The sequence below is a fragment of the Gasterosteus aculeatus genome, chromosome 7 (genome assembly GCF_964276395.1).
Source record: "Gasterosteus aculeatus chromosome 7, fGasAcu3.hap1.1, whole genome shotgun sequence".
NCBI classification, from domain to species: domain Eukaryota; kingdom Metazoa; phylum Chordata; class Actinopteri; order Perciformes; family Gasterosteidae; genus Gasterosteus; species Gasterosteus aculeatus.
In genome coordinates this window covers 21451723-21479032 of record NC_135694.1, presented here as the reverse complement: position 1 = coordinate 21479032, position 27310 = coordinate 21451723, and the positions used below count along the sequence as shown (strand labels likewise).

The window sequence follows — 27310 nt, the reverse complement described above, 5'->3', positions numbered from 1 at the left end:
AAGCTTGGCTTTCCAAGAATGAGAAACGGGACGAATGAGATTAAAAGGTACTTTATTTTTTCAAACAATTTGTATTAAGACATGAATTCATAACACAATCTTTTGAAAGTTTAAAGTTGATCAGTCCATTTAATACAATCTGGAGTTATTCTCTCACAAGTAACAGACGCGCGCACACTACAACATTGCAAACATGTTTAAAGTCTTACGAAAAGAAAAAGAAAAAAAAAAAAGTTATTGAAAAAAATAATAGATTGTCGTTCTGTCCAAGAATCCACATGGTTTTAGAGCTCCAGTTTGATCGGCCTCACTCCCAGCTGCTAATCCATTCATACGTTAACCATAACAAATAAAAAGATATATGGAGGGCCTCATCACAATATTAACTATCGGTACTTGAGTTCACTGAAGGCAGTTCCTCGTATTTCATCATAGCGAAGCAAGAAGGAGGAGCATTTCTTTTAGTACCAAGTACTGAACAACAAGCCGCGCACAAAACAGCCCACATTCAGTCCGCCAAAGGCCACTGAAGAAGCGCTGCCTGTCGGCCGCATGGAGAGGGACACGGTTCGGTTTTTTTTTTTTTTTAAATGCTTATATTGCTTATTAAAAGAAATGTCATCCGAGGGCTCCAGCTGCAACCCTTGCAATCTTTCTGAATCCTGGTGCTGTTCCATGAATTTAGCCATCGAATCCGTCCGTGCTCATGCTCAGAAAGACACTCACTCAGTTGGGAGGTTCTTTTGTGTAAGAGGTATTGTAACAAGAGCTGTGTTACAAATTGAAACGCTGGTGCACGAAATAGGACAAGTTCACCATTTGAAGCGACTGCCTGAAACAAAATGGTGACTGCCTATTACCTCACCTAAGAACGACGAGTTGATGTTCATCACAACTTCACAGCATTGCTGAGACACATGAAATCGAGCAAGAGCTTTTAATCAGACAAAAGAATTTAATATGTTGCTATGGTATTTTTCTTTATCTTAAGAAAATCTTAAACAGAAAATGAATTAGTTTGGTGTGCCTCACTGAGCTTGTACACCAAAGCAAAAAGGTAGAAATACATAAAAAGTAATTCAAATAAACTTGATATCAGGCAATTCTACACTGATTTTACACACCAGTCTGTTTCCGTTTCATTGGTACACTGAAGTGCACTGAGTGATGTTGCCAGGCAACGCCTGAGATGTTGCAAACATGAAATGTCTGAACGTCACTCTGGGTTTAGTGTGTGGGAACCACTTCTGAATTACAAACACAAATTTAACTTTTGGAATATATCACAGAAAAAAAATAATGTACAGAAATGGATGCAGGACACCGCTCTTGCTTCGCTAAAATAAAATTCCTAAATCAACAATGCACTGCCACTGCACAAAGTTGCTCAGACATTGGGTTACGTTGTGCAAGTAGTGGCTGAGGAGTTAATTTCTTCCCAAATCCAAACTCTTCCACATAAGCAGTAGTACTTCCTGTAAACAGACTCTGATGTGTAAGATCAGTGAGTTCCTTTTGAAGGACACCTGGTAACAAAATGAATTCCAAATCAAGTAGTCAAGAAATGATAACTGATCAGTTTTCTTTGTGTGTAATTTGTTAACTAAACGCTTCTGACTTTCTAAATGCTGCCTTTTTGTGATTCAATACCAAAGCGAACAGTGAACGACTGCGTCACACCCCGAACGCACCACGTGAACGCAGCTTCAGCCCGTCGCCTTCCCCTCGGAGGCCGGACGGTAACCTGTGAGTCACCTCGAGCGTTCACCCTGCTGCCAACAACAAACAACCTCATTTCTACATGTGAGAAAACAAAACACCATCTCTCTGTCACACCTAATTATAGCTTTGATATCCGCCGTAAAATACGTTGTGCTTATGATTATTAGAGAAGTACACATGTTCATATAAATACAAATCTGTCTCATAGATGTACATTCACTTTGATTTCTCAATATAGACTAATTTACACATTTCATAAAATAGGCTTTTTAGAATATATCAAGCTACTTTCCTCACTACAAGATTACGCAATCAACATCATCTAAGAATAAGCGCTTCGGTCGTCTTCGCTGGAAGAACCTACATTTTCTGAGCAGACATTACACACAGTTGAATTTGACTCGTTTCTCTACAAACACGTTTCATAAGTATGGCTTTTCACTGTGCTCGCTCCCCCCGAGAGAAGATCCTTTTCACTGGATTATTTGACATGTAATAATTTCACTGTCCTGCATGGATTATTATCCAATAATCATTTTTAGGCCATGTATAGTACGTGGTGCGAAAAGTCTATCATTGGTGTGTTGGCTTTAGTGTTATTATGTGTGTGTGTGTGTGTGTGGGGGGGGGGGGGGTCATAACCAATCAATAAATCTTTCACCTTCCCAGCTCCAAGGCACTGCTTTAACTGTAAACATGGCAGATTGATAAAAAATTATGATTTGACCAGAAAAGGCATGACTGCCAAAGCTCCTGGTGGATTGTAGTTGTGACATTAGAAATGTAAGTCATGGCACATAACAGATACTCAATAACACATTCAATAAAAGGGGAACACAACTTCAACACAGTACTATATACTCTATTTCAATAGCTTACATGCACATCAAGTATCTGCTTGAGATATATTTGTGAATGTAAGATCGCTGAAAGTGCTTTCTAATCCCATTTAGTTTGTTTTATAATTTCACCACAAAAGTATTCTATTGATAAACTCTTTGATTAAATGTTCTCAGCTGTGAACATGTACTGCGTTCTTTATAGCTCTATTTCTGCCTGTATTAAATATATAATATATCTTCATCATCATCTTAAGGATTTTCAGTAGAATATCCCATTGATCACTAGTCCACATTCCTTTTCATAATAAACTAAAGTTTTGTTCTACTACTAAAAAAAAAACAACTTTAATTTTGTTCTGTTAACATTGCAATTATGAGCAGATTAACTAACTTGTTGAAAAGTAAAAACACCACCATGCTTATAGCGGGATGAAAACGTCCACCTGTCTGAAGTGCAGAAGAAGCTCAGTGGTGCTGGAACACATTCATGTGTTGACCAACCCTCTGCGATCTACTTCCTGGTGACACTCCCTACTTCTACCGTACTGCCCGGTGTAATGAGAGCACCGTTAATTACTATTTAAAAAGAAAAAAAAAAAACAAGGGAGGGGGCACCTATGCAATACTAACAAATCGAGTGCTATAGGAAATCCGAAGCAGCTCATTAAGCATGATACCATATTATTGGTGAGAAGGGAGCGGACTTTAGATGTATATACAGAAAGGAACGTTAGCTCGTGATCTGTAGGAAGAGTTTGGCACAATCCATTATAATTGCAATTTTAGCAATCTTTCGTTTGCCCTAGCTTCCTCCTGCCACTGCAGAATGTGCTGTGAACTTCGGCAGAATGTACAGATATAAAATATATTAAGTCCCATGTGTTCCAGCAGTATTTTCCAAAGTGCCTGATGAGATGGAGCCCTCTGTGGTATTGTACAGTCACCCTACATTAAATCTTTCAACTGGCCGAAGAAAAACCACAAACTTTACCACACCAAGCTGCTCTCTGCAAACGCCTCTCAACAATAAGAGTCAGGCCAACTCAATAGTCTTAGAACAGAAATAGAATACAGTAGGTTAGAGCACTGTGGTAGGAGGGTCGAAGGACCACGAAACTGATCTCCATCCATCACCAATGTCAGCTGTGTTACTCCAAAGTCTTCTGATGCCGACAAATAACCTTCTGCTCCCAAAAGGCGCCAACGCGCTCTTTAACACCAGCAAATACACAACGTGCCCTCCTCAAACAGAGACTCCACAGATTAGCATATATTGCAATATAATGGCAATATAGTTACAGTAAAAATAAGATTACTAGTAGGCTAATACCAATACAGAATCACTACATATAAATAACACATTTCCGTAGTATGTAAATCTATGAAAACAAGTTCAGATGCAGGCCTGATGAGTCAAATAATGAATAGCATCACCTAAACCATAGAGGGAAAAAAAGGCAAAGCAGGAATTTTCACATCATCGATTCTGAGTACTGCACATTTATGTGAATTCTTATTTGTTTGATCATATATTCATTTAAACTGAAATCTATTTTTGTTTTGACGCATTCAAAGCTTACTTGCTGTGTTTAAGAGTTGCAATATTTGCCATTCAGGTAAGAAAAAAAGTCAAAGCCGGACTTCAGGTTACAATCTACTGTACGTAACAAAAAATACAACAAGCTACTTTGTCCTGACTTTAATGTCCCTTTGTGATATTCTTTATACTAAATACATCCTTTAAACTTCCCTGAAATCACGAGTAAAGCAACTGCAGATGGGCGTTCCGGCATTTTATTATTTGAGGTCCATGTGTCCGTTAGCAACACACTGACTGGAGGCAATGTAAGCGGCCTGCAAATGATTCAGATCTAAGTGTAAGGTGCTACCTATTTACAGCTTCAATTCAACGTCCAGTATTGGTTAATAACGCCATCAGAAACGTACTGTAGAACTATCAAGGAATGTTTTTTTTTTTTTACATACTTCACAATGACGAACTAAATAGATACGACAGAACAGGAGTCCACCAAGTTAATCAAGACGAGAATATTTACAGTACAAACCAATGGATGATATTAACATTTGAAGCTCAGTGATGTTTCATGGCGATTCCATGGAGAATGTTGTCGGGGGGGGGCCTCTGTGGAAATTGTGTCTTAAGGAGTGTACATGTAGGTTGGAATGGGTTGTTTGTGTATGTGTCTTTGGCGCATGAGTGCGTGAGAGAGACACACAGAGAGAAAAGTATTTGCGATTGTGTGCATGCGGTTGGGAACAATTTTAGATGCCCTCCTTCTCGGAACCCTGCTGGCTTCCACACTGACCGGAGCAGCTGTTCCTTCACCAGTTCATGATGCAGTTTCTGTTCAACGTCATGAAGTACACCTGGCTGCTGCCTCCAGAACGCACTGATGCAAAGAACACCTGCGGAAAAGCACGGACGCAAAAGGACACGCACGGGTTTAAGTGACTGTTAGTGGCCCGACTGCCCCACACTTCTAAATCTGCATCTCTCTCACCTTGTCATTCCTCTCACAGAGGAACTTCAGCCTCTGAGCTCTTTTGTGCATGAAGACACCGTCTAGGTGGCCGGTCTCCACGGAACGGATCTCAATGGCCTTTTCTCCCCATCCCATGATCTGATTTGAGCAGATGTGAGCTGCAAGGCAAAATGTAACATGAGTACTTTGGCAAGCTGCTTCTAGTTTGTACAGTTGAAGCATTAAAGTCTGTTTTGGGATTCGATCCGCACCAACTGATGTGGGCATCTCGCCCCACTGCAGGACCACGTCCTTGATGATGCGCCCGTAGGTGTTGACGTAGACGCCCTCGTCTTCGTAGCACAACAACATCTCCATGCCGTCTGAGCTGGGCAGGAACACAATTGCGTGTGGCATCACTTGGCTCTGGATCTGTTGGAGACATAAAAACGGGATGAGATCCTGTAGGTTCCACATCACCCACAACACTGCCGTCTGACAACTCACATGAACGGGGATATAAATGTCATAGTTGTTTCCGGAGTCCACGTCAATGGCGTGGAAGCCAGCACATGATCCGTAGATGACCTTCAACCTCTGGCCCTCCTCCACTGTGAGGTCGACCAGGACAGGCCTGTGTGGGAGGTCTGCAAAGGACTGGTGGGAAGGAGCAGAAGGTGAGTGGGAGAGGATAATCTACTTGAATGCCCTCCTGGTCTCACATGACTAATCCAGCTCATTGGTAAAGGGAGACTTACCTTGAAGGCCATGAATTTGTGATACGGTTTGGGCGCCCAAGCGTACACTTCCACTGCATTCTTCAAAGCAATCACCAGGAACTTTATCCTCTCGTATTTCACTAGAGAGAACAACCACAAGGCCATCTGACACCTGAAATCAATAATTCACTGGGCCAAATGCATCCATGGGAGTTTTTCCGGAGTGGAATAGAGAGCAGTGATAAAAGTCTTCTTCACTCACCCACTTTGTAGTGGACGCAGCCCTCCATCTCCCCCACAGTGGTCCAGCCCTGCTTCTTCTCCACCTCAGGGTCATTGTGGAGGATTTTGTTCCGCAGCCAGGCCAGGTAGTAGACACGTACCTTGTTTTTCTTGCCTTGATGGACACAGTGGGAGATCACTTAAAAAGGAGACTAACAGCAGTCATTAGATGTATAGATGCATTTCAGTCATATTTTCACTTCACCATCTGACACATCTACAGAAGACCAGGAATTTATGCAACTAAAACTGTCAGATTTCATATTCAGTTATATTACTGTAAAATGTCATTTTAGTTGTTAAAAACATGTTGACGGTATATTTCTGCTGTTATCGTTGTAAATATCAGAACAGTAATCAACTAAATGTAATCAAATTATTAATACGGTACATGGTAAAACATCTTTCCTATTTTAGCTCTCGTTGGGCCTTTAAGTATTAGTTCAAAAGTATTGTGATATCTTAACAAATCCACAGAACAAACAAATACAAATGAAAGAAAAAAAAAAACTTCCCTGTGGCTTTGAAGTGAAAAGCCAAAATGCAAAGAAGAACAATGAAGGATTAAGCACCTATGGCATCCCAGTGCTGATCTGTCGATGTAGTCGTTTGCTTTCCCAGAGTGGTAGCAGCAGCAGTAATTACCTGATATGGTGATGAGCAGGTTGAGGCCCTCCAGGACGTCCATCTGTTGGAACCTGCGGGAGTTGATGAGGGGGTACACCTTGCCTTGACCACTACGGTCCAGCAGCTTCAAACCGTTCTCCGTGCCCACCAACAAGTTCACACCTGGGGACGCACACATCCACACATCAATAGCGTTTTCATTTCTGAATAAAATGAATGGTAACTAATGCATTGTACTAGAAACTTAACTCCTTGATAAATATGTGATGCAACTGCAGTAATGGCACATATTGACAACTTGGATAGACAAACCGGATATTGAAGGACAAATTAAAAAAAAAAACACACAACTTTGGTGCGCATTGGAAGAGGCTTTGAGCAGGAATTGATTTTGAGATATCTAGTTACTAATTTCACTGTTTTGGTTGTATTTTTAACCCCGGATGTTGAGCCATAAAAGTGGTTCAACTAAAGATTTGTTATTTTTTTTCAAGTTTGGTAAGATAAACATATTTTAATTAACATAGTTTATAAGCTCTAATGTTTTTAAGGTTTGTTCATTTTTGGATTAACACTCGCACGTCTCTTACCCCAGAGAGCAGCACACAGGATCTCTGCGTTGAACCTCTTCTTGTACTTGCGGATCTCAGGTGTGTCATTGGGGGGGCGTGTGTTGGTGGGATTGACATTCACCATGGATCCTTTCCTCACCTCCATCTTCAGCTGCTCAAACCTGGAGCCTAAACAGGGAGGCCCAACGGAAACGGCTCAAATGACGAAGGAAAACACAACCGACGGCAAAACGGTACACAGTTGGGAACTAGACACAAATCTCTCACGGGTCCTGAAAGGAGAAATTGGAGGATTCTCTGAATCCTTAAAATTCTGTATTATTTAATCGCCTACAGCAATAATGTTGACGGTTGCGGTAATGAAACATTTGGAGATCTGCAGTCGCTTCATTTCTTAATGTTCAAGAAAGTGTGAAAAGCTTGTGACTTACTACTGACGGAGATGTTATCCCCGGCACCTGCTGGAGACTGGTACATGCCCAGATCCACAAAGGTGGTGAAAGAAGACTTGCCAGATGATGCTTTAACCAAACCTCTGGACTGATACTGATGGAGTAGAAAGACATTTGAGTAAACATCAGTTCAGTGGAGATTTCAGTTTGTCTTTGAACATGTTGTGTGTAGCATTCAAATTACACTTTAAAAAGTTCTATTTTTGGATGATGTCTCCAAATAACAAGCAACAGATTGTCATTAAAAGCATTCTTTTACGGGTGGATTCCCAGCTGGAATGAGGCCAGATAAGAACACTTACAAAATAAGTCAGAAATTTGGGGCCGATATATTTAGCATCAAGAGAACTTACATCATAGACAGAGTCCTTCCCAGGGGAGGAGTGAGAGGCTGAATCTGTGGGAGAGTGGGAGGGCTGCACCACATCTGGCAGGTTAGTGTAACCATTATGGCTCCTTTTCTCTGGGGTCTTTAAAGTAAAAACACACACTTACAACTATGTATCACTTGCAGCCGATGGCAGACTAACAGGATTGGCTTTGTCTAGTTATCACACCAGCGTAATAACAAGAAGTGAAATATGCGTAAACAGACTTGCTTATTTTTTTTTTTTTTAAAAAGGTACCCTAATAAACATGTATTGCCTTTGCATGGTAACAGTTCACATATTTTAATGGTAACAAAAGAAACAATACAAACTACAGCAAACATGCCAACAATCATGCGCTTCCCGGGACAGGGAAAGTTGAAGAGCAGTGCAGAGTGAGCCAGCGGGGCACACTCACAAGCAGGAGTGTGCGCCAAGACCAAGCAACTCTGTTCTTTGCTCAGGTAGACATTACTTAATTATATCTCTACATAGCAATTCATGCAATAAATCTTTGTAATGTAGAGGGAATTGACCTGTGACCTGAAATAATATCAATTGTGCAATAAAGTGGGTTGAATAAATGAAGGTCTGACACTGTTGTAATGCAACTGAAAATGTGTCGTCAGTGAAGCAGACTTGAGGTAAATAGCAATGTTACATTTACTGTATATGCATTACATTACACGGAGGACCTTTTGTTGTAGTCTTTGACATGCCCGGGAAATTAAAAACACCGTCTTTACCAGACCTTCAGGGTTTGTCATTGTAACTTGGCATCAATATGTGGCGCTCATTGGATATTCAAACGCGTCAAGTCAGCACTAACCACATGAAAGATATATGCGGACTGTCACTGAATCATATTGCTCTCACCAAAAACCTCTAACACAGGGTAGTTTTCGGCTTGCACAAAATAAAATTATAATTATTTAATTCTCAGTGCTTTTTGAATGTTTAATTGACAATGTTTAATTTAGGTGCTTTTCGGTGGAACCTGAAAGTCATTGTTGATGTTTTGAGCAACTTAATTTTCCTCTGATATCAAAAAAAAAAACACATCACTAAACTATTGTCTTGCAGCTTTATAATATTTGTCAACATATTACGTGGATTCACAAGGCATTTTAGGCATCGTTGTGGGCCCAGATGACTCACCCTCTGCACCAGCATGGTCTGGTCCCCATAGCCTCCAGCTTGCTCTCCCTCTCCCCCCTCGCCCTCGTCTTCATGAACCACCATGGTGTTGACTGAATCAGTGTCTGCGTCCCTGTGACTGAAATCAATAGAGGAACTGAAGTCAACGATGACATAACCCTCAGCTGGATAATGGAAAATAGTGAAAAAGTAGAAGAGAAATTTGACTTAAGTCAATACTGTATCTCAAAGTAAATACAAATACAAACAATGATTTGCTTCTTGAATTGTCAGAATTCGTTGATGGTAATGTTACCGATCTGTGGGGCTTTCTTCTTCCTCTGCTCCCTCTCCACTCTCACTCTCCTCACTACTCTCGCTGCTCTCCGAAGACGAGGAGTAATCATTGGCCTTGACTGGGGGCCTTGGCTGCTCCTCTGCACGCTCCTTGGCAAACAAGCCATGGTCCTGCACAGACATACAAACATTTACTTCAGGAATTATCCAAGAATGTTAACTTAATTTGAGCAATCACAGAAAGTAGCCAATAAATAATATTAAAAACAGTGCAATCATAAATGAAGGTGAGGGCTCATCAGGGAAATGGGCTTGAATAACAGTCTCGAAAATCTCAGTACTCTCAGAATTCAGAGCCTGCCACCTGGTGACATGTAATGATTTTGAGACATGGCTTCAAGGCTTGTGTTGAGTGCAAGACGTCCACATATTATAAGAATGCAAATACACCTTTAATTGAAGAGTAGGATTTCATTCAAAGACAAAACACAAATAACTGAATAAATAAAAACAGCTTAGAGCATGCAATTCATTCAACATCAACTATAGCCAATGAATGCCGATGCAAACTCACGCAGACACTGAGGACCGCACAACGACAGTGATACTAACCTCGCCTATAGCTCTCTTGTAACTCTGCACAATTGAGGTAAAGTAAAAAAACAGGGATTTGAGAAGAGGAGAAACATGAAGGGAAACCGAAATACTGTGAAGCATATAAAAACATGAAGGTACTGCGAATTGGTGGTAGAATATGCCATGTAAAGCTGTGTTTTGTATCATCAAACCATATTATGTGTTGCAAGCACATCTGCGCTGATTTTAAACCTGGTTTTATTAGGGGATACCAAAGAGGCAACCGATACATTGTCCTTTTGAAATAACCACTTACTGCAGGGCGCCCAGGGCGGGAGGAGGTGCGAGACTCCCCTGGCTTATGACGGCTGTCATGGGAGAGCATGGGCGAATCCATTTTGGAGGAACCTGCAAATAACAAGATTGAATTACAATTTATAACTACACTCTGCAGACTGACTGTAAACAGAAATGGCAACATGGAGTCAGGGACTCACTGAGGATGCGATGCCTCTCCAGAGAACCAGTCTGGGGAAGATTGGATATGATGCTCATACAGTCTCCTCTCTCCCAACGATCATTGCGGCTGAGATCTGGATTGCTGCCGCGCGGATACAAATGAGTTGGCTCAAGTCAATCTAACGTCATTTAGTAGGCAGTAACTTTGGTAAATATCTGATAAAGCCTTTAGCTGACTCTTACCTTGCTCGCACTGGATGCCTTATGCCAGAGGTCAAATTGGTGTTGAGAGCTGTGGCAATAGACGCCGTCCTCTGTGGAATCTGAGGACAGTCACACCATAGTCTAAAAATGTTTTCACCCAGATCAAAGCACCGCGTGGAATTTTAACTTCCTCAAAACCAAGTCAAAGTAATAAATAGAAAACAGCTACTTTGTGAGAGCAACTGAGTATTAAACTTAACAAAATATTTTAAAGTGAGTTTACCAAGTATACCAGCTAAAATATTTGTGTGTCAATATGGGAATATATTTGCAAACTGGGGTTATATTTTTTGGTCTGGACACCTACTGCAGAGACAAAACCAACCACAAGATCTCACCTTGGGGGGAAGTTCCACATCTGGCAGGCGGATCCAGGGGCCACGATCCTCTACCATTTGGTGTGCCTGTGGTGCCGGGGTTTCAGAAGTCGGGTCGGAGTTTTGACGCACTAGCTCTCTAGAGTGGATGGGACGGGGTGTGGGGGTAAGGGAGGGATCCTGGGTGGGGAATGCGGACATGGTCTTAGTGGGCTGGTCACAGAGGGACTGGGAACGAGGGACAGGGGCAGCATAAGGCTTCAGTGGAACCAAGTGAGCCATCTGGAACTGCGGAGGAAAGGAGCGGCAGCAGCGCACCAGGAGGGAGGAGCAGCAAAGTGGAAGGAAGAGAGCACAAGACGGTCGGAGAAGCAGGCCAGGGGGGGAAAGGAAAGGTTGTGTTTGGGTTCCAAGGGGATTATTGTTAAACATGTGACAAATAGATCCCAGATGTGTGGATAAAGAGAAGAGGTGTAAAAAAGAAGGGAAAAAAGGCATAAATAAAGTAGCAGAGACAGAGAAGGATAAAGCAGCTAAGGAAAAATGGTAGAAAGGCTTAAGCAGTTGCATCTTCATGTTGTTATAATCAACTGAATTTGACACCCACCTTTCCCTGCCCCCCATGGGGTTCAACAGGCCTCTGCATCGGAGGGGTCTGAGCAGACTGAGCCATTCCCGATTGGCTGATTGAGTCAGAGCGAGACTGGATGGCATTGTCAGAAACAGTGGTGCAGATTTTGGGTGAGCCCTGTCTGTTGAGCTTACTTCGCTCCTCAACCTGGAGATAAGGATGACAATGAAAGGAGGCTGTACATTGCGGGCCGGTGTGCGGCCGTTTGACAGTGTTGTTTAATGCTTAAAATTGTAGGACACATTATTACCTCACGGGCCCAAGAAGGTTTGTTGTTGGGCTCCAGGTTTTTGTTGTAGTGGTACAGCTGGGGCTTCTTTTCTTGCTGCTGTTGTTGCAGAGACACAAGGTATGCATGCTCCTGCTGCAGCTGCCTCTGCAGTCGCTCTGACTGACGCTGTTCCTCCAGCTGCTTGCGTTTGTACTCCTGAGCAAAGAAAACAGAAAAAACACACTGCAGTCAAGCCATCGCTTAACTCAGACGGGAAAGAAGTCAGGCAGGTCGTAACCAAGCAAAACCTTTTTCCAACCTTTAGCAAAACCTTTATGTGCAGTATGTCAACCTACCAGTAAAAGTCAGTTTACTTAGTGTTTTTTCCATTCAGTTGAAGGCAGACATCTCATTGCCGCTTGATGTCGACCACATTCATAACCAAGTAGGCACATTGCCTCTTATAACAGCAGAAATTCAATTCATCCTCAGAAATGGAATGGCTCAGAAAGTTACATTTGATAAACAAGTTTGGGTACACAGAATCTAAAATAACTTCCTGCCAAAACGAAGATCTCAAATGTGTCTTTGTGGTTGTACTACTTTTTTTTTTTTATCTACTTTTTAAACCGCAAATTACTCTGGGCCGTAAAGCATTAGATTCACGACTTCACAGTGCTGACATGCATATTCTGGGTGGTGAGTGAAAACTGTAGATACAAACAAACCAAAGTCCTTTCAGAAACCAATGTGAGTTTCTGCACTGTGAGAAAACCCAGCCCGGCACCTGGTGAGAATGTTTCACCCAGGTGCTTCCCTATGTGGGAGGATACATCTAAATAGGCCGAAGGCATAATGGAGGGATTATAACATATGGAAAAGGACATCTACTCTGCTGCCACTGACAGATATTTAACATGGAAATATGGAGAATTCTCCCCACCTCCAAAACTGTGATTTTGTGAACTGTGAGGGCAGTATGCAGTTATATCGCAGATGCTAGAATGCTGGTGTACATTCCTGAAGGAAAAATATGTGGAAACCGTTGCAGACGAGCAAAAAAAACAATAACTAATGCTTGATAAGATTTAATGTTAGCATAATTGTCATGAAATACTACTTAGTGGTGTTCGCAATAAAAAATAAAAAAAAACAGCACTAGAAAAAAGGTACAAATATAGATCTAGATATACCAAGAAGGAGTACCCTTTTATTTGTGCCTTTTGTTTGACTCAAGACAATTTTCCGACATGATTTATTCCCATTTGATTCTCATTTTGCCCATTACTATCTCAATTACACCTAATTAAATAAATAATCGAATGGCTACTAATGTGAATCAGCTGCAGGAAAAGTTATTAATCCAGGCATATTTGTAATGTGCCTTATTATTATTATTAAGTATATGGGAAAAGTTCTCCTCTTCTATGTGAGGATATCCTAAAATGCAGACTTGACACAAAATTGCATCATAGTTCTGTTCCCAGGGGTGTGCTGCCCATGAGTACGGCACCGAACCCTCAAAATCACTTTACGCCAACTGTCTTGCTGTTGATCCTGTACGATAACACATAATTCCTGTCTGTGTGTACGTGCAAAACTATTTCATGTGCCTTATAAATACATTAGTGAGGATTTGATTCTTTCTCCCTCCAAAAGCAGAAACAAAATGTTGACACTATGCCTAAATCTAAAAACCTAATGACAACAACCCTTATGATTCACAGGTGTGGGATGTCTTCTAGTGTCAGCAATATACAACGGAAATCTGCCCAAAGCGGCCCGGTAAATATAGGGCGTGCATGCAGTATTATCTGCTTTTTAATTGACCCATTAGCACTAACCTCATACACAAGCAGATATTTAACACTGCAGTTTGTTTTGACAAAACACTTCAAGGTTCTGTGCTCATCAGAATCGAGGGGTCTAGGGATGAAGTGCGGCATAAGCTGTACAAATTGTGAAGCCCTTAAGGCTGTTGTGTAATATCCGGTTAATTGAATAAAATTGACTTGACAAAACAAGTCATATTGTTGTGAGGACACACAATCTCATTTACTAATGATCTATTGTAGCCGAGAGGACATAGGAACCCCTGCAGTCAAAACAAGACATGATAAAGGAGTAGTGAGGACTAGTTACCATAAGCAGTGCCTGCTCCTGAAGCAACTGCTGCTGAAGGATTTCTAACTGCCGCTGCTCTTCTTCTAACTTATGTCTGATAAACTCCTGAGAAAAGGTGAGGAGGCAGGAATGACAGGCGTTGAAAAGACAGGAAAAGAGAAATGACAGGAGTCAGAAGATAGAGGCACAGAGCAGTTATGTAATATCATTCCAGTGTTGTACTGAGAATAATTCATTTTAGAGGGAAAACATACACCGTCCCAGTGTAAGGGCTGTAAGAGAAGAGAAATACAAGCTACCACTGAAATATGACATCACCGTTAAGCACTACATAGAGATAGTCATAAATCACCACATAATATTATATTATGATATATTAGCAGTAAACTGTGGTTGTTTGAGGCATAAAATGAGTATTAGGGACCACAGAGTGAGGATGCCGCGTTCCAGACTTGTGTTACTGAGGGTAGACAGGAAACGGAGCACCAGAGACAGAGCCCACCCACAGAAAACTCGTCTCTGAATAAATACACTAATTTAGACCCGTGCTGCTATGGCAACCTGCTCATGGAATTTCACCACCAGAGCAACTTGCACTGCGTTGTTGGTGGACACGCCCACACAGGACACCGATTGGCTGAATGCAGCCCCCACCTTTCTTGCGGTTGGTTACCTGCTCCCTCTCAGCCAACCTTCTATCTTCCTCCCGTCTCATATCGTCGAGTCGCCGATGGGGACCTTTCTCTTGCTGCCTCACCATCTCTCGCTCCTTTCTCTGTTGCTGGGAGAGAGGGGCGACAGGAGAAGAAGTGAGCATACAGGCTATGCTTGCACAGGGGCATTTATAATGGATAGCCTGCGTATAAGCAAACCCTCCCTTGTTTTGTCTGCAAAGAACAGGAGGAAATAAATAAAATGGAGTAGGAATGCAGGGCAGGGAACAGACGCTGTGAGTCACTCATAAAACGCATACACCTATTGAATCATAGTAGTCAGAGTTTGCTGCTTTGATTCAAACTCAAATTGACCACAGTTATTCACTTTTGGCAGAGAGCATGCTTCATCTTTTTTTGAAAGGGACATCGAAACAACACAGATTGTTCTCAGTGCTCAAAGAGCACACAAATCTCTCTACTTGTTGTTGGCACTTTAGTCAAATACATCCAGAGAAGGTGGATCAGGATGTGGTGGTATTTCAGGTACAAGTGCATTTCTAATCGGAGTAAAATACAGACATTTTAAATAACATTTGATGGTAAAAAAAAAAAGAAGTACATAATGATCTGACTCAAGCAGCCAAAAAGTACACAAACGGCTACAGGGCTTTTCCCGAAGACAATTTATCACTTTGACACTTCGTTGATTCTATGTTAGATTTAAAAAAAAGAAATAAAAAAAAGAAAATAATGACACATTCAGGGGATGTCAAATATTGACAAGAGTACAAGGCTAAATCAAAACTTGTCATGTGCCTCAAATCAAAATAATTCTTGTTCTGTGCATTTTCATCACCAGGTCAGTAGAATTTTGTATTGTTCCATTCAGTAGTGTGCAAACACTTCAGCACAGCATTTAGGAACTTTGATAGAAACGTGTGACTTTCACAAAATACAATTATAAAACCTTATTTGGTTTTGTTTCAGTAGGGAACCGAGACAGATCTAGGGTGGCCTATGGTTGAATGCACTTATTGTACGTCGCTTTGGATAAAAGCGTCCGCTAAATGACATGTAATGTAATGTTTATCATACATTTCGGAGTGCATTTTTTTATAAATGGTGACTGCTGATCAAAATCTGTCAACTGATCTAGATTGTTAATTAGTTGGTGGCAGAAAAGGTTATTTTGAATAACACATGCAGCCTGCAGGGCCGGTTTACCATGTCGCTTTGCGCAGTTAAAAGTCTAAATGTTGAGCGAATTTCACAGATACATTTTACAAACTTCATACTCACTAAACAGTTCACTCAAGGCTACAACTCAACTCACTTAGGGTAAATGTATGCAGAATGAATAAATCATACCTGTGTAGCAAGGAGATGGACTTTTGGTCTATCTATGTACTATCTATCTATCCCCCAATCTTTACCTTTTTATTTATTCATTCAACAATGAATGTGAGTGCACATTTGAACATTTGCTGTTGCCAGTTGAGGTGACCTCAGATTTTTGTTCAGTCCTTTAAACTAGTTATTCAGCCACTGAGGCTTTGAGTTGGTAAATAATAATTAAAAAAAGGTCTAAACTACTCAAACTGTTATATCTGGTGTTATATTGTATTACCGGTGTTCCTGAATTGATATATATGTACATTGCATAAGGAAAGATAAATAGGCCAATATCAAAAATTGCTGTGTGTGGAGGGGCGTGGTTAGCTCAGCTGCAGGGGGGGAGAGCGGGGGAGTGGTTCAGCGGACGGTGCTGGTAGGTGAGGAGAAAGCAGGTGGAAATAATCTGCACTGATTGTCTCTGATAAAAACAGTGAGCAGGATCCAGATCGGGGGGACGTGAGCCGAGCAGAGCAGAGCTGAGCACGAGAGCGGAGCTGGGCAGTGCAGAGCTGAGCAGAGCGGAGCCGAGCAACAGCACAACGAGCGGCCTCATTCCTGCTCACTGACCCCCTTTGGAAAATAAAGACTTGTTGCTCTCAAACGTGTGTCCGTGCGTCCTTACGGAACCCGCCGGTGGTAGCGCTATCACGGCTACACTGTGCACTTATGAACAAAACTATCAATGGCAAAGCTGTTTCTTGTTCTCCTGAGTTTGTACCCTATGGTTGAATGCACTTATTGTACGTCGCTTTGGATAAAAGCGTCAGCTAAATGACATGTAATGTAATGTAAAAAGCAAATAATGAATTAAAGTGCAAACGAACGGCAACAGCAAGTAGTTAAGGGGATGAAGGACAAGACACAGACAAGCGACATGATGTTCTGCCTGCTGCATAATGTATTAGAATCATAAGCCTCTGGTAAAATGTGCAAGATTACATTTATTTATAAAACAAGGTTGTCAGTGGAACTTAGGTCAATGATTTTATTTTTTCAATCTCTAACCAAATCCGATATGTTTCTGCTTATAATTGTCAGAATAAACCAAAACAAGACCAAAAAAAAGATTTAACGGTTAAAAGGAAGTAAATGATAAATTAATTATCATTAAAAAAAGGATTGGAAAGTGTATTAAGCTATATAATACTCAACCGACCTAACAGCAAGGCCCTGAATACACTCCTACTTTGAGTAAATAGAGAATCGTATCGATCAACAGACTGAAATTCCCAATACTTCTTTCTGGTGACATTTAATCCCCAGTGCTGCGTTTACGCATCGTCTTAGCTTGTAGGCAACAGACCTAAAGTCTGGGCATTGGGTGCGTCATAATTATCTTGAAAACGAATTTGAATGTTAATTGTTGAAGTAGACAATACAATCATTTGCTTTCTTGCCACGGTTGCATTAAGGGATTGATGCCAGTCACTGGAAGATAGAGCCAGGAAAAAGAAATAACTTGAAGAGTGAAGAGGGACACCATTCAAAATACACCCAACGCCACCTCCAAAGCAAACTAATTGAAATGTAAATGCTTAAAAAATGTTATGTGCAATAACTTTTTCTTTAAATATTGCGATTTCCAGGAAATAGTACACATTTTAGATGTGTCGAGGGGTCTTGTCTTAACTTCAGAGATTCAGGCTAGTTTTTCCAACTGCTTCCAGTCCTCACACCGAGCTACGATAAACAGCTTGTTGCTCTAGATTCATGTTTAGCATGCATGTCCATGTCTTCTCATCTAAAAGCGCCTTAGCCGATCATTACCTCTTCGAGTCGGCGCCGCTGTTCCTTCTGCTCCTCAATGCGTTTTTGCCGGTCGTGCAACAGTTGCCTCTTGTGTTCCTCAGGGTCCCTGCGCTGAGCCGCCAGTTGGGCCTGCTGCCTCTTGTGAGCCTCCGAGCGCTCTTTGTTCTCCTGTTGCAGACGCTGGAAGTCCCGCCGCAGGGTGGACTCACCGGGCACATTGAGGATTGAACTGATGAGCAAAATTAAAGAAGAAATGGAGAGGATTTTGGGGACAATTTGCATAGCGAAGACTTGGGTCACCTATATTGATTAATGCAATTTACGAATTGCTAATACCTCGACTCTCGGTCCTCTCCACGATTTTCATCCTCTTCGTCACTACCACTGTACTCGTACTCAGTCTCTTCTATAAATTACATTAGCACAAAGGAAAGTGAAATATTATTATTATTTAAGTTCAGTAAATCATGGTACATGAAGATACAGCAGACCCTTGGTTAAAGTGGTTTAGGCTCTTTCCTTCTCATTCGCTCACCTTTTTCTCCCCTTTTCTTGCGCGTACGGTCAATGTGGTCTTTGAGCTGAATGCGGACCTGGCGCTCAGTGGGCTGGTCCCTGATGAAGGAGTGCTTCAGAAGCTGCTCTGTGGATGGTCGCGTGGTATAGGTCTTCACCAGACAGCCCTCTATAAAGTCAATGAATTTCTTGGACCTGGGCAGAATGGGTAGGTGAGAGAAGCATAAACCAGTAAGGGGAAGGGTGGGAGAGCTGGGAGGAATGGAACAGTTGGCAGCTGGGCAGAATGGAGATTTAAAATGGGACACAGGCCATCCTCAGCCCTTTGAACAGGTCTTGCTCTTTCTGGGGACGGGTCCTGTACAGTACCAGTCAAAAGTTTGGAAAAACTCTTCTCTTAAATTCTCTCTTAAAATTGAATAAGAAAATGTTTCGAAACTTTTGACTGGTACTATGTGACATTTCTCCCTTTCAAAGTTTGAGATGAAGTTCAGGTTCACAGTTTATGCTTCCAGTCTTGTGTACACTGGATTTAAAAAAACATGCAAGAAACGAGGACAGCGTGATCACAGCTAAATCCAATTCAACTATTGCAGCCATAGTCAGGATGTTACATCTCCCACTTAGAAAACTTAGTACGGGAGATATTTCCCAAATGTTCCTCCCAGTCGAGGAACAGATGCACCCAAAAGTACATTTAAGCACAAAATCTGATTTTAGAAATCAGAGATGTTCCTTTTATCACTTTTTGTACTGGCAAAATACGTTTCATTCAGTGCTGTTCTTGTTAAACATAAACACAAATTATGCCTTGAAGAAGAAAGAAAGAAGAGTCTTTTCGCTGCCTCAGTCAGTCGTTTATAGAGCTATTTCAGCTATTTTAAAAATCTAAACTAATCCCTTAAAAAGTGGTTATTGACACAATAACAAACACAAACAAACTAATCAATCGAGGCAGACCAACAACTCCCATGAGGTGCAGGTCAGATTACTATTCAAAGGACTCCTCTGGCTTTTCACAGACGATAGATGGATATCATTTTCAGCGGGCTGGAAGGGTAAAACTGAAAATGTTCTAATAGTGTGCATTTAGACTGGTGTTGATTTCTGCAGGTAGACCCTTTTTTCTGTGGCTAAAATAAGTTTTACACAGTAGTACTTTGCATTGCTACCGTGTTGGTACTGCGGTCTGTTTGTCCAAACTGTGGGTGTACCAATCGTTATCTATTTTTGGTAATACGCCATCTATGAATACAGCACCACTTCGAAAAACTAACTATCCCATCGACCTGGTGATTGTTGCTCTGCAGTAACCTGCTTTCCCAAACATCAAGTAAACAGAAAACCACATTAAAGCAGGTCATGTAAATTTGCTCTCCTGCCACAACCCGTTTTGTAGGTCACTTTTACATTTGCTTTTTGAAACAAGGATTCAAGACCATATGCACATTTAAAAATCATATGAGGGAATCTTGCGAGATGTATCAGATATAATATATGCAAGAAACACAACAGGACGGTTGATAACTCACCATTTTTTGGATTTAAGTTTTGGGGGGGGGTTCCTGGGGATGAGGAAGAGGGCTCTCATTGGGTGCATGTCACATAAGGCTGCCGAAATAAACAAAGACGGTAAGACTTGTTAGATTGCATAAAATCAGCCTACCAAAGCTGAGACCTACAACAAAAAAAGGAAGGAAAGACCAACTATAGATTAAATCAAAAGTAAGACAGAATATCACATCACACTTGGTAATTTGTAGAAAAATACTAGCCACCATCACACACACACACACACACACACGTCTTTGTATCCTCAAATATGGTACAGCTGCTGTTATCCAATCTTTCCTGGTGCCTCAGGCTTATTGTTACATTGAATGTAAGAGCAAGGACTGTGAGTCATTGTGTTCCCAGCGTAGGTAGGTAGCTAAACCTGACTGGTTAGCATTACACTTTCACAGTAAATAGGCTTTCATGTGGTCGCCTTTTGGACGAATACAACGTGACAGAGAGCCTCAGGCAGGAAGAACGTTTGATTTCAGCCTTATAAGGGAACAGGATAGTCACAGCCACTGGTTGTGTAAAACAATGTATTAGTTATAATGATTTTAAACAGATAAATTAACTGACCAAACGCTTGTCATTATTTTCTGTAGTCGACTGATGCAATAAAAAAATGTAATGGTTTCATCCATAACTAAGGGAGAGCTTATCAAAAAACAAAAAATATTGCGACTTTGTAAGTGGAATAAATACTTCTGCAATGAAACCGATGTAGTGAGTAATTACACGCTGCATAATTTACAAAGGTACATCAAGACGAGCTTGTCAGTCTGTCTTATATCTTTGGTGCTCAGCAGTCTCAGTATCAGTAATGTGAAACAAAAGGCTTTCACAACAGCGTACGTTTAGCACAGCCGTGATTAATTTCCCAAACATCTCAGCTGCTACTCTTCAGTGAGCTTTTCTTCTCTTTTTAGTCAGGTTTGACAGTGAGTCTCTAAACAGACATCTCTCCCCGCTTAGTAGACGAGAGAGAACTGTGCAATCAGCTTCCAAGGGCCGACTGCCAGCTCACGACTACACTACCTTGATTAGTGAGTCAGCTGTCCATCTGAAGACACCGAAAACAAGGCTTCGCATGCAAGACAGACTCATTCATTAGGCCTTTTCTGCCGACGAGAAACTGTCTGATGCTGGGTGCACAATGTTTAAAAAAAGAACAAACATAAAAGAGAGAAGTGAGTACACTTACGGGGAGCTCCCTCTGCCATCTCGATGGCTGTGATCCCCAATGACCAGATATCACTCTGTAAAATACACAAGGGACCAGGTCAGTCTCCATCTTTCATATCCTCCCACAGCGTAGTGCACACACAACCACAGTGCTGCTTCTGTTACCCTGTAGTCGTAGGTGGAGTCGGGGTTCTCGTCACAGGCAATAACCTCAGGTGCCATCCAGTACGGAGTGCCGATGAAGGTGTTCCTACGGCCAACAGTCCTGTCCAACTGAGCGCTCACCCCAAAATCAACTGAATATGGACGAAGCAATCAGAGGAAAGGATGTGTGGCGATAAGGGGTAGCGTAAAGGGCTTTTGATCTTTTATCCAAAACCTAAAAACATTGTGCGTACCAAGTTTGACCTCTGCGTTCTCAGTTAGCAGCACGTTCTGGCCCTTGATGTCTCTGTGGATGACTTTATGGGCGTGGAGATGAGAAAGGCCCTGCACACAGATAAAGGAGTCCAAAGTAGGACTATAAGTAAGGAGCAAACTCTGCTGCAGACTTGCAGATGGCAATTTCTCACCCGTAGGATTTCTCTGCAGATGTAAGCAATCCAGTCCTCCTTTAGGGAGCTGCCCTTGGTGTTTTTCACCAGGTCAGTCACTGATCCCGCCCCACAGAACTCCATCACCAGCTACATTCAGACAAATGCAAATGTGGTGAGCACAATCACTGAGGCATACTGCTATAAAATGATTGGGCCAAGTAAAAGGCTAGACCCACCCAAAGTTGGTCATCGTGTCCTGGTGGACTCTTCTTGACAAAGGCACCATAGTAAGTGGCTATGTTGCGGTGGTGGCTGTATTTTTTCAGCATGTTGATTTCAGCTTTGATCTCCTCTTCTTCCTCCTCTGTAACATCCATCACCTTGATGGCAGCCAGCTGGCCCGTCTTTACATGACGGCCCTGGTGAGTTCATGACAGTCAGTAAAGTTTAAAGTGGACCGGAGACTGCAGGTTTCCAAAACTCGTTGAAATTTGCCCCATCGAGTGTAAATAATTGCTTCATCTAACAATTTCCCTGCTCTTATTTTAGATTTACTTCTCCAGTGTCTCTTATCTTTCTGTCACAGGGACTTAACTTTCCAGGCTGAGAGCTGAACAAGTGTACATGCATAGCAGTATGCTAAATCTACTGTTATCTGAGATGTGAAGGGAAATAACATTCTACATAGCTCCAGCATGACAGTCATTTTTGGAGCCTGTTTCATAGCAACTAATTCAACATGTGAAAACAAAAGTTGTTGAATCTACAAAAATACTATTACATCACCCAGGTATAATTTAAGCATCGCGTCTTACCTTGTACACCTGCCCGTAGGTCCCATTGCCGACAACCTCGACAAGCTCAAAGATTCCTGCTGGATCCTATGGGAGGCACGGTCAGAACCATAAGTCATACCACACACAGGAAGAGCAGAGTCAGACACCTTTTTTTCAAGATTAACAGATCCAAATAAGAAAAGAATAGCAATTAAATAAACAGCAATATGTATTGCTTTTAATTTTTTCCAGAAATGCCTTTTTTTATTCTAAGTGGATTATGCTGTTTTGATCTCTGAATCCTACACACTGGTGACCTTGAGTGGTGGTTGTATTTCACATTGTTACCGTCATGTTACCCCAGGTGAGTCGCGCCTAAATACCAACGTCCTGCTTAACTGCACCTCTTTTAGTAACTCCTGCAAATACAACCCCAATGGTTTCCACTTTATGTACACTAAAGCCAATTCAAGTTTTATATTACCACATAAATCATTTGAACCCAACATTTCCAGGCCACACACACACTGCCCACCCACGACATGGAAACAGCTAAGCAGATGTACCACATATTGATATTATATTAGATATGGATTTGAAAAAAGACATCCATTTGTTTTAAGTTTGAATGGAGTGAGTACATTCTACCTACACAGAGTGCTTTGACTTAATAATGCAACCCCTCCCCCAAGACACAAGGGAATATGACAATCAGCTCCACTTTCATGCAATTTCAATATGGCTTTGAGAAGATGTGTGGGTGGTTAAACTGCTGCTGCTTTAGGTTTAGAATGTACAGCATAACCTATCCTGCTTTCATCGGTTTCCAATGATAGATTTCCCACAACACGGAGGGGGAGGGGATTCCTTTGAGATAGGAAAAGATTTAAGCGAAAGAAATATTGGGCAAATAAAACTGGTAAATAACCATACATTTGATGCAAAATGGACATAACTCATGATGATATAAACATAGCATATTTTGAATCATGCTATAACACCAAAGAGGGGGAACTGCAACGTAAAGTAGGAGAAAACCAATATGATAATATGGAAGGGAAAAACGAGTGGGTGGCAAGGCAGAGGCAGTAGCCTCAACCACGAGAGTGGGCTGAGAGAAACAAAGTGATAGAAGGGGAAGGGTACGGCTATGTTCAAGTAGTACCACCAGCACACAGTTAAACAAATTGCCTGCTACGGTCGCTAAAAGGGCGAGGAAGCAGTAAAACAACAGGGTAACTGGAGGAGAAATCTAGTCAGCCTGCTTGAATGACAAAAATGGCATCCCTGCTAGTTCTTATGGATATCATCCTGTTGTGTATTATATAACTGTTAGGAACTCAATGAATGTTCCCATCAGCCCAAGAAGTCCATTGGGATTGTTTTTTGCCATTCCTGTGATCAATATTTAACTCAAAAGAAATGGCTTCCTAATACGTGATTCTTCATCTGTACGCAAGAAAATACTGTGATTGAACCACTCCTCTACTAGCGCTATTGAGACGTATTTCTTTCTGACTGGGTCCTAGTTATGTTTACCAAATGCGCAGAGAGACGCACATGTATTCACACACAAGTGTCATTCCCCAACAGTCCTGCCAATGGTTTCACACTACTTCACAATTCAACAGGTGGCAGTAACGCCAGAGACATACAGCATGCCCCAACGAAGGCAGGGACGAAAAGGCCTGCTAGCTAGTAAACAGTGCATGATTTAAAACACCAAAGAAAAGCATATTAAAATGTTTTATGCAGGAGGCAATACATTTAACCTCTTTGTTGGAGCTCAAAAATACACAAAATGCCTTTTGGTGAGTGATACTGAATGTAAACACAACTTGAATTTGCTTACTAGAAAGCCCTATAAATGGTGAGTTCACTTAAATTACTAAAATACATTCATATTTTATTCTTGTGGTAGATGGTATTTGTATTCTTAAATTCGTTAAACCTAAATTGAATATCAACTTGTATTGGTAATGCTGAATACTTTCCATGGAGTAACCCACCAGGAGGAAGGTCAATTTTTCATTACTAAAAAGGACCTTTCTCAGTTCTGAGTTTGAAAATGGTTTTAAAAATGCCAGATGCACATTCTGATTAATCATTTACATTTTGGGGATGAAATAAAGGAACAGAATAAAAGAAGGCCATTTTTCTTTTTCAAACCGCTAGCCAAGTGGGGAGACAGGGCTGTAATCTACCTTTTCAAAAAGACTGAATGAATGAAATACTTCTTTAAAAAAGGCAAAGAAAATGTCTGTCTGAGGTTGCAACAAAGATATAAATAGATACTTTTCAATGAAATGGAGCAATGCATCAAAAGGGAGCATCAGAAATGGGTGGTCAAAAAAGTGAGGGGATTTTGTTTTATTTAAAACTGAGGAGGGCTTCAAGCTGGACCACTGAATATACAGATGCATCCCTGTCAAAGTATAATACTTGTAATACTTAATATACACAGTAGTATTAGAACGTTGTCAGTAAGACCAATCAAAAACACCAGTTTCAAAATTTATGAGGAAATGGTTAGAGGAGTCCCAATTCAACTGGGAATCAATGACTGTCAAGCCCCCCTATGGAAAAACACCTATATACATAGATCCACTCAATCTCTAGAGTTTAGAACTGGTACCTTTAGTTAAACATGCATACTAAAAAAGGACTAATAGCTACATACGGAAGGCAAATAGTTTACTGTGATTTGTGTGTGTGTGTGTGTGTGTGTGTGTGTGTGTGTGTGTGTGTGTGTGTGTGTGTTTTAAATGATTGCACCAACCACGAAAGGTTGGCATGGCTGGAATATGTGCAGATTTATTCGATGATGCGTGACACTCGAGCAGCTGCCTGTCACAATCCAGGGCCAGAGGGATGTTTATTCCACCTTAACTTTGTTGCGTGGGGGTTGAACGGTCATGCTCGTGTCAGAGGGCCAAGGAACACATCAGATCATATGACACAACATTCACCGAGCCCGTCCAGCCATCATTTAACGTTATAACAATAAATACTCACCCTGAGAGCCGCGAGGTCGATGTCGTCCAGGCTTCGTGTGGGGGCGTTTTCAGACATAGCTGGCGAAAACTTAACCGCCGCAGCTACCAAGTTAGCCGGCTATTTGACAAGAGGTACCGTGGGGAAAACGTAAGTGGCCGCTACAAAGATATCCCAAACGGTATCAAGCGAGCGGGGACGTACGATGTGCAACCCCCCCCCCCCCCCCAAAAAACAACAACAACAAAAAACTGTTGCGGAACAACCCGGTAGCACTTAAGTTAGCGAACACATCGCAGATGGCGCTGCCACAGGCGCACCCAGCTGGCTAGCTCCCGTCAACTCGGGCCGAGAGCCGTGGCGTTATCCGCAGTTGTTGTGGGAGAAACGCCGTTTACAACATCTGACCCCCTCCTTTCCCTGCCTCCCCGGCCCAAAAAAAGGAGACACGTTAACTTTTATAAAAATATTATTTCAACAGAGCGGTAACGTCACTGTTAGCCGGCCATCGGCGCCGTTCTAACAACTGGCAGGTTTTCAACGCGACGCACCTTGACTGTTGTTGAACACCTTGCTGCGTTCATCTTGACGGAACGCCCTTGTTGCTGTACCACATTCGGCTAACGTAACGTGTGGGAAAACGATGCGTGCCAAAAGAGGGGGGGGGGGGGGGTACCAGATAGGACAGGTGTGCCAGTAAAAGCGTTCCTCGTCACGCGGTTGAGGTAGAAAACAACATTTTTTGTGTTGTTTCTTTTTTTTTAAAGGAGAACGCAACGTCTGACGTGATGGCGTCCGGGTCCGTCCGCACCAGAACCGACCGTCAGCCTGTCAAGATTAGCCCTAAATACGTGTCCTCACAAAAAAAATAAACACTGACAGTGCGGAAAAATTAAAGTTTGCGGCTGTAACGTCTAGTTTTTCAAACTTGTTAACGCGACTTGAATATTCTTCAATTTCGACAGGGCAGCACGTTCGTCCGAATACCGAGTCAGGTGCGTGCAATCAGCCCGACGTCCGCTGGCTAGCTACCGTTGCTAAGCTACTCGACTGCACAGTCTTTTTCCGGGATGAACTTTCCTTCTTCGTCCGTTTTCTGTGTTGACAGTCGCGCCTCGCACCACCAACCCTCCGGGGTGAAAAAGCGAAGACGAAGCGCTATTGTTTTTCTCCTTTATTTCCGCCAGGCACCGCCGTAATACTTGTAAAACGAGACAAACGACTCTTTATAGTTAAGCGTCGCCCTTCGTACTCACGCATCCAAAATGTTACGAGCAGTCCACTCCGACACCGAACACACGGCGCAGTTCCAAAAAAAGCTGCTACAGCCCAAATGTGTTATTTCGCCATGTTTTGCTTCCCGAGTCCTCCCTCCCACTTTCTGCCTGGTTGTAGTCCTCCTGCGGGGCTGAACCGCCGTTTGGCTGCACACGTCCCTCAACTGTTTTCTCCTCTCGGGTGACTACGGCGCTTCATCAGGGACAAATTACCTGCAGGATTTATTACAGCGGAACGCGACCTACGCAACAGAGTCTGCTCGCAATATTGCGGCTGAGGTCGTCCTCCGACTTCCTGCTCTGCAGTCTCTCCTCTGTCTGTGATCGGACCTGAGGAGTCATTCAAGTAGAAGTGCAAAGTCCGCTTGAAAACTAAAGATCACACTGCCGCGTGTAATTCCTGGAGTGTCTGTTGCTATTAGTAACGGATTGACCCTTTCCTGCTCTCTGTTTTGCTCCAATACGTCTGACATCCTAACAGCTTTATGCCAATTTGAGTTATTTTACACGAAGACACGCCTACCGCATCTCCAACTGTTCATAATGCTTGTGAGAATGCATGAATCACATCCAAGAGTTCAAAACAACA

At 42.1% G+C, this 27310-nt stretch overlaps 1 protein-coding gene across 9 annotated transcripts; it reads right to left on the bottom strand.

Moving 5' to 3' along the window:
* Window positions 1-35: 35 nt before the first annotated feature.
* On the bottom strand, window positions 36-27245 carry mink1 (misshapen-like kinase 1). 9 transcript variants are annotated; one of them, XM_078105138.1, is made up of 32 exons: window positions 26701-27245; window positions 25466-25564; window positions 22490-22555; window positions 21911-22093; window positions 21711-21821; window positions 21537-21627; window positions 21304-21434; window positions 21158-21212; window positions 19932-20010; window positions 18419-18594; window positions 18220-18289; window positions 17902-18112; window positions 14757-14864; window positions 14102-14188; window positions 11999-12175; window positions 11725-11895; window positions 11139-11297; window positions 10780-10859; window positions 10575-10678; window positions 10394-10485; window positions 9521-9672; window positions 9226-9343; window positions 8053-8169; window positions 7679-7793; window positions 7266-7415; window positions 6694-6837; window positions 6029-6163; window positions 5806-5906; window positions 5555-5704; window positions 5320-5479; window positions 5087-5226; window positions 36-4991 (listed from the first exon to the last, which is right to left on the bottom strand). In XM_078105138.1, the coding sequence occupies exons 2-32, from the start codon at window positions 25520-25522 to the stop codon at window positions 4908-4910; spliced, it is 3774 nt and encodes a 1257-aa protein (XP_077961264.1). In that variant the 5' UTR covers window positions 25523-25564; window positions 26701-27245; the 3' UTR covers window positions 36-4907. The 9 variants fall into 9 exon arrangements, with proteins under 9 accessions (XP_077961264.1, XP_077961265.1, XP_040037018.2 ...); XM_078105139.1 differs by lacking the exon at window positions 14102-14188 and adding an exon at window positions 10114-10137; XM_040181084.2 differs by adding an exon at window positions 10114-10137 and having other exon boundaries at window positions 11139-11405; window positions 25466-27126.
* Between the last annotated feature and the right edge of the window lie 65 nt (window positions 27246-27310).

Bases quoted from the DNA above. Each gene is read 5' to 3' on its own strand.
- mink1 (XM_040181084.2), bottom strand. From the start codon at position 25,522: ATGTCTGAAAACGCCCCCACACGAAGCCTGGACGACATCGACCTCGCG. The intron at 14,189-14,756 runs GTAACCAACCGC...ACCTTTTCTCAG, and splicing joins GGTTGGCTGAGAGGGAGCAG to GAGTTTATCAGACATAAGTT. The intron at 6,164-6,693 runs GTAATTACTGCT...GTGTCCATCAAG, and splicing joins CCTGCTCATCACCATATCAG to GCAAGAAAAACAAGGTACGT.